Source organism: Grampus griseus, assembly GCF_964374135.1.
Source record: "Grampus griseus genome assembly, chromosome: 11".
In the NCBI taxonomy this organism is placed as follows: domain Eukaryota; kingdom Metazoa; phylum Chordata; class Mammalia; order Artiodactyla; family Delphinidae; genus Grampus; species Grampus griseus.
In genome coordinates, this window is record NC_139005.1 from 12344295 (window position 1) to 12357469 (window position 13175).

A 13175-nucleotide genomic window follows, 5' to 3' on the forward strand; every position below is an offset into this window, starting at 1 on the left:
CTTTTTTTTACCCCATTCAGTTCTTCAGCTTTGACTTGCTTTCCCACATTTGGTTTGTGGAGTACGTGTCTCATGACTCTCAGGAGCTTTAGGGTGAGAGAATGAAATATTCCAGCCAAAGCCACAGTATCTATCATTGTGTTGCATGCAAGAAGATCTTGAAAATCTTGACTCTGGGCAACTATTTATTTTTCTTATTCGCTTATTTTTACAAAAGAAGGGTGGTAGAAAGAACATCTCTTAAAAGAAGTTAGGATTTTTCTTTGTTTTGGAGAGCTGTTAATCATAGTATCTTACGAGAAAAGCAATCTCTAAATCTATAGACACTTTTTGGGGAGGAATCACATAACCCATAATCTCTGCTTTCTGTTTTGAGGGTTGTTTATAAAAGAAGAAATCTGGAGATACTTACGGTAGCTGTATGCTTTTATTTTATTATTATTTTTTTTGATGCTATGATTCTTCAGAACTTCAAATACTGTTGACAAAAATGTGTGTGTTTTATCTCTTGCAGGTTACTTTACTACCTCGTGTTTTAGCTCATCTCTGTTTTAGTCTTACAAGATTAATTAGTTGCCTTAGTGGATGAAAACTGTTCTTGAACATTTTGTGGCTTTTTTAGATTAAAAGGTTGCTGTATAATTTTATATTAAGTGTTTGACTGTACATATAATTATCTTAAGAGTTATTTTCAGGCCACTCATGTGCAGTGTTGAACATCTTTCCGGTACTCAAAAAATAATTGCTTAGATATGTTCGTTAACAATTATTTTTTAAGTGCCTTTGAATAGCATGAAATGTAAAGGGAAATCTACTTCGTGGCTTTTAACACTTGGATTCTTACTCAGTTCATAATTCCTGTACATGAAAGCTTCACTAACATAGTTTTCTATGTCTACAGCAGTGCTTTTCCCAGAAAACTTAACAAGTTGCCAGCAGCCACAAAATTAGGAATCTGTTTTCCTTTTAGGTGGGAGCTGGAAAGAAAGAGGATAATTTTAGGTAGAGAAACGTAGAATGCTTTAGATGAGAGTTGCTGCTAACACGGGGAGGCAGAAGGTAGAGCCAGTGGTCGCCCTGTTTTGGATGCTGTTTAAAACTGATGCAGCGTGAGCCCCTCCACCCCTTGGATCCGCATCGTCATGCACACAGGCCATTCCCAGAGTGGCTGAGTTCTGAGTCCTACCAGGAACCACTCCACCAGCACAGCCCCGCTTGTTGTTCCCACTGGCAGTGACAAGCTGAAGGTCAGGCTGTGACCTCCGTTTCTCTTCCTCAGTGTAACACCAGTAGGAGGGATGAGACGGGACAGACAGGAGGCCACACCTCTGCTGGTTGTGCCGTTGTATTGATTAAGCATCTACAATGTAATCCATCCTGGGTTTCTCGTATACCCACTCTTATTACTCCTGAAAAACCTCGTTACAAGTCAAAACATTTATTATCAGGTTTTTTAATGTGACATCACTATGCCAGCCACTTCTCTGCTGTGTGTGTTTTGTTAAATTTTGCATTATTCTGACTAATGTGCAGTCGTGGTATTTGAATTCCATTTTCATTTGTCAGTCTCTTTTATAATAGCCTTCCAAATTATTATTTTTTTGGTACGTGAAAGAATTGTTCTTTCTTTTTTTTTTTAAGTGGAGAATTTTCTGTTTCTGTAATGTTTGAATTTTTAACAATGAATATGTACTATGAGTATGTGAGCAGAAAAATTAATAAATGCTCTAAGGAATATGTCATGATGTATGCAAAGACTTAACTATAAGGGTGTTTGCTGAAGTATTGTTTATAAGAGCAAAAAACCTGAAACCTTAAATATCCAATAATAGAAAGATGATTGAATACATTATTTACGACCATGCGATGGAAGATTGTACAGCCATTAAAAATTGTGCTACAGACCTGTTTATTAATTTGGAAAGATGTCTATGATATATCAAAGGGAAAAAAAGCAGGTTATAAAATAATATGTGCCACATATAATCACGCATTTTTTTCTTTACAAAACAGTAGAATGGTTGATAGTTTCAAAAGCCCTCCCATGAGAAAAATACCTGGATGCTAAATAAATTACAACAGCATTTGTTGTAACTTTTTAACTTTCGTTTTTGAATAATTTAAAACTTACAGAAAAGTTACAGAAATAGTACACAAAACTCCTGTTTACTCTTCACTCAGATTCCCCAATTATAAAATTCTATCCCGTCTATCTTTTTGCCTTCCCTCCCTCTCCCTGTGTGTAGGCAGATAGATATCAATAGATAGATAGATAGATAGAGATTTAGATATAATTTTTCTTCGAATTATTTGAGATGAAGTTGCAGAGCTCTTGATCCATTACTATTAAATACTTCAGTGTGTATTTCCTAAAAACAGGGACGCTCTTATGTGAAGCCGCAGTGCGCCATCAAAGTCCGGAAATTAGCACTATCGTACTACCATTAAATCCACAGACTTCGTTCAGGTTTTGCAGATTATCCTAGTAATGTTTTAATTAGGTCCAAATTCAATTGTTACATGTCTCTTTGGGCTTCTTCAATCTGGAATAGTCCTCAATCTTTCCTTGTGTTTGAAGAATAGAGGTCTATTATTTTGTAAAGTGTACCTCAGTTCGGGTGTGTTGCATGTTTCCTCATGATTAGATTCAAGTTAGGTATTTTTGATAGGAATAACACTGAACTTTTGCTCTGTTCTTCTCAGTGCATTATTTCAGGAGTCCCAACATGTTGATTTGTCCCATTACTGATGATGTTACTTTTTTTACTTGGCTAATACGGTTTCTGCCAAGTTTCTCCGTTGTAAAATTAATAAGTATTTTGTATTTTAATAGGTAATTAACATCCATTATGAATGGAGATATTTTGAGACTATGTTAATATCCTGTTCCTTATCTAACTTTTACTCAGTTGTTTTAGTGTTCATTGATAATTCTTCAGTTATTACTCCGATAGTTGCCAAATGGTGATTTTCTAATTCCATCATTTCTTCTGTACTTACTAGTTAGCATTACCTTCTCCTCCCTCCCTTTCTTCTTCTCTGTAAGAACTCATGGATGCCTATTTTACTCAGTTGGTTATAATCCATTACTGTCACTATTTATTTTGGTACTCAAATTGTCCCAGATATGGGGAGTGGCAGCTGCTTCAGACTGGCCCCTCTGTCCTTTTGACATGTTTCCGTTTTTCTCTAAGACCTTCCTTGTAATTCTTATACAAGAGATTTCCGGCTTACTTTCAGCTTTCTCTGCCCCAAGCTTGGAATCAGCCATTTTCCCAAGGAGCTCTGCTTCCTTTTATTAAAGACTGGTATTTAGAAACCAAGATCTGGGTGCCAGGTGTGCTCATTGCTACAGGGTTGTTGCTCTAGGCCTTCTCAGTGGAAAGCTCTACAAAATATGTGAATGTATACAATACACATAAAACACGCATACATCTGTCTATCTATCTATCTGTCTTAGAAACATGAGTTCGCACGGATAACTTCCATTACAAGCCAACAGCACATGGTTATTCTTGCCCTCTCCTTTTCTATATTTATGCCTCTTTTTCTTGTCAGTGAGAAATTTTCCTCCCATTTTCATCAGTATAGTTACTTATTTGCTCAATTCCCTTGTATGTAGCAGTCTCTCGACCCTGCAGGCTGTCTCCCTGGCCCAGTACTGCGTACTCAGGCTGGCTGTGCTTACCAAGTTTTCCAGAATTCCCAACCCTCACTGGTAAGAGCGTCCCTCAATGTGTAGACAACACTTTGAGAATTTTTGAAGGAAGATGCTTTGAAAACTTGGAGGATTTTTAATTCTGTTGGGTAATGATTCCTAATGAGGAATTTTTTGGAAGGAGGATCTCCTGAACTTATTACTTCACTTGTAATTTCCTCCACATATGTAGTCCTGTAGCAATTATATAAACGTACATCCTGCTGCTGTCCTTTCCTGCAAATGAGGAGGAAACCCACCCATTAGGTTTTTCATTGTTTTGCTTATTCATATTGAAAGGAAAGTGAAAGTTGATTTGATTATGATTTGAGGTTGACGAGGTTACATTTAAGCCATCAAGTTGCTTTGATTTGCATATGGCATTTATCTAGTTTCCAGGGTGACTGTTACTGCAATGCCAGGTGTTCAGAGCTACCTGTGCTTCTTGTGGCTTCCATGGTTTGTGTTGGAGTGAAATGGTTTATTTATTTATTTTTTTTGTAAGTAAGAGCTGTAAATTCTAAGTATATTTTTATAAGTATTAGGACAGTACTTGCTTTGATTTGTTTTTTAAAGTAATTTTTGGATTTCAGAAACTACATAAGGAAAAATATAGAAAACTAGTGGAATAACTAAATGCTTAGCAAATGCCTGGTACTCTCCTAGCTGCATGTATTCTATTTACTCTTCCCCAAAATATCTGAGCAAACTGAAGCCCCCTAAGTAATTTAGGCTTGGAGAATTGTAATTCCTACAAGTTTACATGACTAGCAAGTAGCCAGAACTGTCTTATACCAGCAGTCTCTGCTACCCAAAGGAGCACGGGCGGCTCTGAGTTAAACAAAGCTAAAAGAAGTTTGTGATATAGTAAACTAGGCTTCTGCTCTAGTGCCCCAAAGCGGTCGATCTTATGTTCCTTAGGAAACGTAGATCATGGTGTCCTCTGCTTTTGTCAGTCCCTTTGTGCTCTGAACGTGATAAGCACTCAGCAGAAACTGTAACAGCATCACCGCCACTACCAGCAGCAGGAGAACAAGTGACTGATGTTCCCTGATTGTTAACTAGGTGCTGGATACTGTCCTTAGAACTTTTAATGTGTAGTAACCTATTTAATGCTCGAAATAACTCCACAAAATATGTGAACCTCTATTATCCCCATTTTATAGATGAGAAAACCAAGGCAACGGTTAAGTAATTTTGTGCAGATCAAACAACACATTAGTTTAGAACTAGGATCTGAATCCAGGCCGTCGGAGCACCCACACTGTTGCCCACTACACCATACTTCCCCAGTCTTCTGTGTGTGTTATACTGGAGTCGTGGGTTAAAAACTAATGAAAACAATTCTGATTAAGCTGAAAAGGGATTCATTAGGAGGATGTAGAGTAGCTCACTGAATCAGTGGGAAGCCTGGAGAACCAGGCTTAGAAAACAAGCAGGACCATGAAAGAGTGGGGAGCTGAGAATAAGCCAGCTGTGCCACAGGAAGAGTCTGCTTACAGGGCCACTGCCGGTGTTGCTTCCACCGGCCAGCACGGGTACCGTGCTGCTGGCTGGTGGCCACTGGACTCTTGGATCGGCTGCCATTGCTGTTGCTGCAGTACTGATGAAAACCCCTAACTGTTCTTCATCTTTGCATCACTCAGTAAGATTCAAAGGACCAAGGAGAAGCATTCATTTGATGGAGCCCAGGCAACGCTTTAAAAAGGCTAGACCTGGTGTGTGCTTCTTGATGTAATTGTCCTGGTATACTCTGGGCAGAATGGTAACAGAAACAAATAACAACTTTCCCAATGTTGATCTTTAAAGGTTTAAGTTATTTGCTCAGAAAACCTTGATCCTGTTATGTGGTGAAATAGGTCAGTAAAATGATTTGAGGAGTTGGCAGTTAAAGAATCAGAAGGCACTAGTTCCATATTTGTTAAATCCAGTTAAGCTTGAAGTGACCATTTTTGGTTCATTCTGTTTGGATCATGGATTAAAAAGCGTAAACTCCAGGTGGCTGATAATTGAGTCATAAAATACATCTGTTTTTTCTGGTTAATTTTAACTGTAGGTGAAGAAATTCACTGGGTCAAAAGGTAATATGTTTCAGAAAAAGGCTGGTGGTAATTTTGTTCATCAACATGCTCAGGATCAATGTTTTAAGAATTTTGCTCCACAGGCCAAAGTTCACTTTAACAAATGCTGTGATAAAATATTTTCAAGCCTTATCTGATGGCTCGCTGGTTGTAAGCACTAATCCGTATAGCAAAATTTCGGTGCAGTACAAAGAGTTGGCTGGGTCAGGCCATGCAGCACGATTTGACTTTTATCACACAACACTTAGTGAAAACTCATTTTACTAGAATTCTGAGCTTGATGATTAAACTTTTTGAGTGCTTACAGTAAGACAGGCAATGTGTGAAGCACTGTATATATATCTTCTCTTTTAATCCTCATATAACCCTATAAAGTAAATATTGTTATTGACTCTTTAAGGATGGAAGTGAGCTGAGAGAGATAACTTGCCTGAGGTCACACAGGAAGTGACGGAGTTGGGTTTTAAATCCACATTGGTTTCACTCTTAAGCTTGCTTTTGATGGCAACATTGTACTAGGAAGAAAAATCATTAATTAAATCATAAGTTAACTGCACATTAGCCTTCTTCTTTTTTTAAAAAAAATTAATTTTATTTATTTTTTTGTACAGCAGGTTCTTATTAGTCATCAATTTTATACATATCAAGTGTATACATGTCAATCCCAGTCGCCCAATTCATCACACACCCCCATCCCCCTCCGCTTTCCCCCCTTGGTGTCCATACGTTTGTTCTCTACATCTGTGTCTCAATTTCTGCCCTGCAAACCAGTTCATCTGTACCATTTTTCTAGGTTCCACATATATGCATTAATATACGATATTTGTTTTTCTCTTTCTGACTTACTTCACTCTGTATGACCGTCTCTAGATCCATCCATGTCTCAACAAATGACCCTATTTCGTTCCTTTTTATGGCTGAGTAATATTCCATTGTATATATGTACTACTTCTGTTTATCCATTCGGCCGTTGATGGGCATTTAGGTTGCTTCCATGACCTGGCTATTGTAAATAGTGCTGCAGTGAACATTGGGGTGCATGTGACTTTTTGAATTACGGTTTTCTCTGGGTATATGCCCAGTAGTGGGATTGCTGGATCATATGGTAATTCTATTTTTAGTTTCTTAAGGAACCTCCATACTGTTCTCCATAGTGGCTGTATCAGTTTACATTCCCACCAACAGTGCAAGAGGGTTCCCTTTTCTCCATACACTCTCCAGAATTTGTTGTTTGTAGATTTTCTGGTGAAGCCCATTCTAACTGGTGTGAGGTGATACCTCATTGTAGTTTTGATTATCATTTCTTTAATAATTAGTGATGTTGAGCAGCTTTTCATGTGCTTCTTGGCCATCTGTATGTCTTCTTTGGAGAAGTGTCTATTTAGATCTTCTGCCCATTTTTGGATTGGGTTGTTTGTTTTTTTAATATTGAGCTGCATGAGCTGTTTATATATTTTGGAGATTAATCCTTTGTCTGTTGATTCATTTGTTGAATTTTGTCAAAAGCTTTCTCTGAATCTATTGAGATGATCATATGGTTTTTCTTCTTCAATTTGTTAATATGGTGTATCACATTGATTGATTTGTGTATATTGAAGAATCCTTGCATTCCTGGGATAAAACCCACTTGATCATGGTGTATGATCCTTTTAATGTGTTGTTGGATTCTGTTTGCTAGTATTTTGTTGAGAATTTTTGCATCTCTATTCATCACTGATATTGTTCTGTAATTTTCTTTCTTTGTAGTATCTTTGTCTGGTTTTGGTATCAGGGTGATGGTGGCCTCATAGAATGAGTTTGGGAGTGTTCCTTCCTCTGCAGTTTTTTGGAAGAGTTTGAGAAGGATGGGTGTTAGTGCTTCTCTAAATGTTTGATAGAATTCACCTGTGAAGCCATCTGGTCCTGGACTTTTGTTTGTTGGAAGATTTTTAATCACAGTTTCAATTTCAGTGCTTGTGATTGGTCTGTTCATATTTTCTATTTCTTCCTGGTTCAGCCTTGGAAGGTTATGCCTTTCTAAGAATTTGTCCATTTCTTCCAGGTTGTCCATTTTATTGGCATAGAGTTGCTTGTAGTAGTCTCTTAGGATGCTTTGTATTTCTGTGGTGTCTGTTGTAACTTCTCCTTTTTCATTTCTAATTTATCAATTTGAGTCCTCTCCCTCTTTTTCTTGATGAGCCTGGCTAATGGTTTATCAATTTTGTTTATCTTCTCAAAGAACCAGCTTTTAGTTTTATTGATCTTTGCTATTATTTTCTTTGTTTCTATTTAATTTTTTTCTGCTCTCATCTGTATGATTTCTTTCTTTCTGCTAACTTTGGGTTTTGTGTTTTCTTCTTTCTCTAGTTCCTTTAGGTGTAAGTTTAGATTGTTTATTTGAGATTTTTCTTGTTTCTTGAGGTAGGCTTTTATAGCTATAAAGTTCCCTCTTAGAACTGCTTTTGCTGCATCCCATAGGCTTTGGGTCACCGAGTTTTCCTTGTCATTTGTTTCTAGTTATTTTTTGATTTCCTTGAATTTTTGTTTTTCTTTTGGCCACACAGCACAGCATGTGGGATCTTAGTTCCCCGACCAGGTATCAAACCCCTGTCCCCTGCCGTGGACGCACAGAGGCTTACCATTTGAGCACCAGTGAAGTCCCTAGCCTTCTTGAATTTTTAGATCAAGAGATTTCCTTGTCATTAGTTCTTAGTGGACAACTTTCTCTTTTTAGATTTGGTAACTCAATAAATGTCATTCCATCCAAGATTCATGCTCTGAGTTCAGAGAATATAAATTGTTATTGCCACATATTCTTTGGCTGTTTATACCATTCTCACATGTTGTCATATTGGATGTGTGGGTAAGATGATTTTGTCATAGTTTATGTGGGATGCACAGGGTAAGGTGGGAGGTGTGGCATCTCAGATGGTCTCTAATACTCAAAACTATTGATTATTAGGGATTTGTGAAACTATTCAATTCTTTCTTAAAAAGCCTGTGGGTACCTCTTGGAGGCAACGAACACTGGACTTTACTGTGCATCTTGTAATAGAATCCTTGCCTTTATTTGTGTTCAGTTTTCACTGTCGAGGTTCAGGTTAAGTTCAAGTTTTCTAGGATTGAGAAGACAAGTTTTGTTTATCTTATTATAACTTTCATGGTTTGACTGAGTTTGCTGACTTGAGACTAATTTTTTTTTTTTTTAAATCCAGCTGCTTTCAGAGTCCTATATGGAGTTCTAGAAAGCCAAATGTGCTATTGGGGTCAGAGGTTAATAGATTCAAAGCTGCATCTCTGAATTCCTCTACAGCTGGATTTGTGTACATATATCCATCACTCCCTGGCTCAACACTTTTTAGTCCGATATATAGACACATACCCTGGCAGATAGTGGGGCAAGCTCTTATGTCTTTATTACCATTAGCAGAGCTCTCAGGAAAGGCCTGCTTTATATTCCAACAAGAGAACTTATTTTGTGTGAATGTGAGAATTAATAAGGACCTGAGGATTTTTTTCTTCAGTTTGCAAAGTAGCATACCCCTGTGTATCTGGTAGATGGATTTCTTTTTTATTGTAAGTAACCATCATATGGAAGCAGTAAAAACTATTTGTAATTTCCATGTCATTATAATGATATTTTAAAAGTTCCATGGCTCAGGACCTTGGGCCAGGGCATAGAAAGAGTTTCAGGATAGCAAACTAAGCATTCCTTGTAACAGGATGTGAACTGCAACAGAATGCTTGAGGTGATATTAAATTGGGGTGATTTTTAGAAAGTGACAAATGGTTTATGTTTCCTAAGTCTGAGATGGGTTCTACCAGCTCTGAACGGCTGCCAGGTTACGTTATCACTTGCCTGCTTTGTAACTGCCTCAATTATTTCCTTCCCCAGCCCTGTATGATGAGATTCGTCAGTTTCGCAAGGCCTGTGGGGAGGCTCGTCTCAAAACCATCTTAGCAACAGGAGAACTTGGATCTCTTACGAACGTCTATAAAGCCAGTATGATAGCCATGATGGCAGGTAAGCCAGGTTTTATATTGAAATGATGGTATATACTGCATTGATGTTTTTAGAAGGAATAAGTGAGTCAGAGCATTTGGCTGTTAGCTGCAAGTGCTGACCACTTGGAGTTTGTGTTGGTGGGGCGTCAGATACTTTATGAATACGTGTGCAGTGGGAAGTGTTCGCAAACTTGGCTTTCTTCCACGTTTTTTAGTGGCATTTTATCATTGCACTATCCTTGTAAGGCAGTAGATGGCTCTCTTGTTAGTGAATTGCCTTCTGTGTTATTCTTTGATTATTCATTCATCAACATATGTTAGACAGAAATTTCCTTAACTGACTTCTTCCCCTCTGTGAATTTAGGGTTTGATTTTTCTCAGAGATCCATCTCCATACTGTCTAAGGCAGCCTGTGCTTTGTTTGTGTTAATTTTTTCTTCTTAAATTTAGGGCAGTGTCCTTGTTTTTTATATTTTCAAATGTAGCTTGACTTATTCTTTATCTTTACCAACAGCATGTCTAACCAGTCATATGCCCAAGCCTGAAACTTGGGAGTCCTGCTGGATTGCCTTTTCTCACCTTCATGTGAATCAGTGAACGATTCTCGGGAGTTCTACTTTTTTACCGTATCTAATATGTCCTCGCTCCGTTCTGTGTGCTGCTCTCTTAGACCACTGTCACTCCCCACACGGATCACTTCCGGTCTCCTAACTCGTTTTCCCTGTCTCTACTTCTGTCCCTTTCAATCTGTTCTCCACACTGCTGCCAGAATGATCTCTTTAAAATGCCAGTTTGGTTATGGTACTGCTTGCTGAAAATCCTTCAGTGGCTCCCCTTCATTTTCAAGATACAATATAAATTCCTTCAGCCCGACTTTAAAAAAGGACCTTCCCAGGGAATTCCCTGGTGGTCCAGTGGTTAGGACTCCACACTTCCACTGCAAGGGGCCCAGGTTCGATCCCTGATTGGGGAACTAAGATCCTGCAAGCTGTGTGGCACGGCCAAAAAATAAAAATAGAAAGGGTCTTTCTCCAGACCCTGCCTGTGCCTCTGCCATCGCCTCCTTTTCCCTGCATACCATATGCTCCAGCTCTCTGGAATTACCCGCTGTGCTCTGCACATGGCACCGTCCAATCCTTTGGAGTCTTTGTACCTGCGGTATCCCTGCCTGGAATGCCTTTTGCCCAAATAGCTCTTGAACATCTTTAGATTCAGCGTAGTTGTCACTCTTCTCGAGGATATTTCCCCAATACTGCTTCCTCCCCCACCACTTGGTTTATTATCCCCTCTGCATGCCCTCATAGTGATCTGTTAAAACCTCTATCAGATACTATCCTGTGACTCAGTATTGGATTTTTAGGTGCCCTACTAGTGGCTCCATGTTTGGAAGATACGTGACTTCTCAGGTCTTAAATCTGGGCCTTTGTTGTGGTCACCCTCTAGATTTTTCTACTCGTGCACTTTTTGAAGACTCAGACAAAGCATCGTTCCCTGGAACTCTATCAGCCAACTAGGCATTAATGAAGCTGTTACTCTGTTCACTGCTGCTGTATCCAAAAGATCTCTGCTCTGCTTGTTTTATTTAGAACAAAACTCTGAAAACCCAAGGATAGGGAAGAGTGGATCACTTTAAAGAGTGGGTCATCAGTTATGTTGGCATTTCAGAGGCCCCCAGTAATAGAGGGAACCTGGGCAAAGCCCATTGGAGTCTTAGGTAGACAAGTAGCCTCCCTTTTCACGCTCCTCACCAGGACAAGGGAGTTAGCCCAGAATGCCGGGATCCAGGTCACAGTGAAAGTATATTCATTCTGGGCCGGCAGCCAACCCTGTCCTCCTCCCTGCACCTACTGCATAGGATAGGAACATGGTATTAGGTCCTCGTGCTTGGACACTTCTGTTCCATCCTCCATCCCACCCATCACAGCCACAAACAGAAATGTGACTAGAAACACGCTCTCCCCTGTTCCTGTTGGCTTGTATCCATGTCCATGTCATTGTTTATCTCCTTCGTTTCTTCATCTAATCAGCGTCTATTACTGTGAGTAATATAACTTTGTCTGTGAGGTGTTTTACTAGATACGTTATAATAATATTTCTTCACCTTCACACCAGCCCTGTAGTTGATGAAGAAACTTAAGATGGAGAGACTTGCCTAAGGTTCACAGCTAATTGATCACATAAGTCATTATTTGAACCCAGGTCTTCTGGCTTCAGGTGTATTGCTTTTTCAGTTGTAACCCAGCTGTCTCCCAAGGCACTGTGCTAGGTCTTATCATGAATTAAAGGCACATCTTTGTGAAGTATCATGCACTTCCTGGCCCACAGTTTATGCTTCCTATTTTGTTAAGAAGGTACATAACATAAACGAAGTATGTTTTGAAAGATTTTTTAAATTAAAAAAATTTATGGACTAAACTCATGTTTCATCCTATTTCTGTCGTATTTTTTAAAACTGTTTTTGTTTTCTTCAAAATCAACTTCACTGAGGTAAATTTACATTCAATAAAGTTCAAGTGTATGATATGATGAGTTTTGACAATTTGTATATTCCGTCATACCAGAATATCCTTTGTTCCCTTTTGCAGTCAGTTCCACTCTTTCTACCTTCCGCTCCAGGTGCAATAACTGACCTGATTTTATCACTATAGATTAGCTTGCCAGTTTTAGAACATCATACTTATATAGTATGTACTCTTTTGTGCTTGTTCCCCCTCCCCCACCCCCGAGGTAATAGCTGTGAGATCTGTCACGTTGTTCTATGTATAAGGAGTTTGCTTAGTGGCTTTTCATTGTACACATATATGAGTTGCTAAATTTATTGGTCTGAAGTGTTTGTAATATTCTCTTGTTAGTCTGATGTCTGTAGGGTCTATGGTTATGTCTCCTTTTTTATTCCCGATATTGGTCATTTTTGTTTTCTGTTGTTACTGTTCTTTGTTTCATTTTGGTAGAAAATAGTCTCGCTAGGGGTCTGCCAGTTTTATTAGTCTTTTCAAAGAGTTCAAGTTGGTTGATCACACTTTTTAGATCTGATTTGCTTGGTTTCACTTTGGCGTCCTTTTTCTATTAATTGCTGAGAGGGCTGTTAACATCTCCAGATATGATTGTGGATCTGCATACTTATCCTTTTAGTTTTGTCAGCTTTTTCTAACTTTATTATGGAGCTCTGGAGCTCTGTTGTTAAGTATAGACACTTTTAGGATTGGTATGTTTACCTGTTGAATTAGCATATTCATCATTATGACATGTCCCTTGTTATCTCTGGTACTAGACCTTTGTCTGAATGTTCACTTTGTCTAATTTTTTTTTTTTTTTTGCGGTACGCGGGCCTCTCACTGCTGTGGCCTCTCCTGTTGCGGAGCACAGGCTCCAGACGCACATGCTCAGCGGCCATAGCTCACGGGCCCAGCCGC

At 38.8% G+C, this 13175-nt stretch overlaps 1 protein-coding gene across 1 annotated transcript in view; it reads left to right on the forward strand.

The window, feature by feature from the left end:
* Window positions 1-13175, forward strand: part of DERA (deoxyribose-phosphate aldolase) — a 113265-nt gene that overhangs the window by 56761 nt on the left and 43329 nt on the right. Inside the window, exon 6 of the mRNA XM_082665770.1 lies at window positions 9653-9781. Within this exon, the coding sequence (XP_082521896.1) occupies window positions 9653-9781 (129 nt within the window). The remainder of the gene's footprint in view (window positions 1-9652; window positions 9782-13175) is intronic.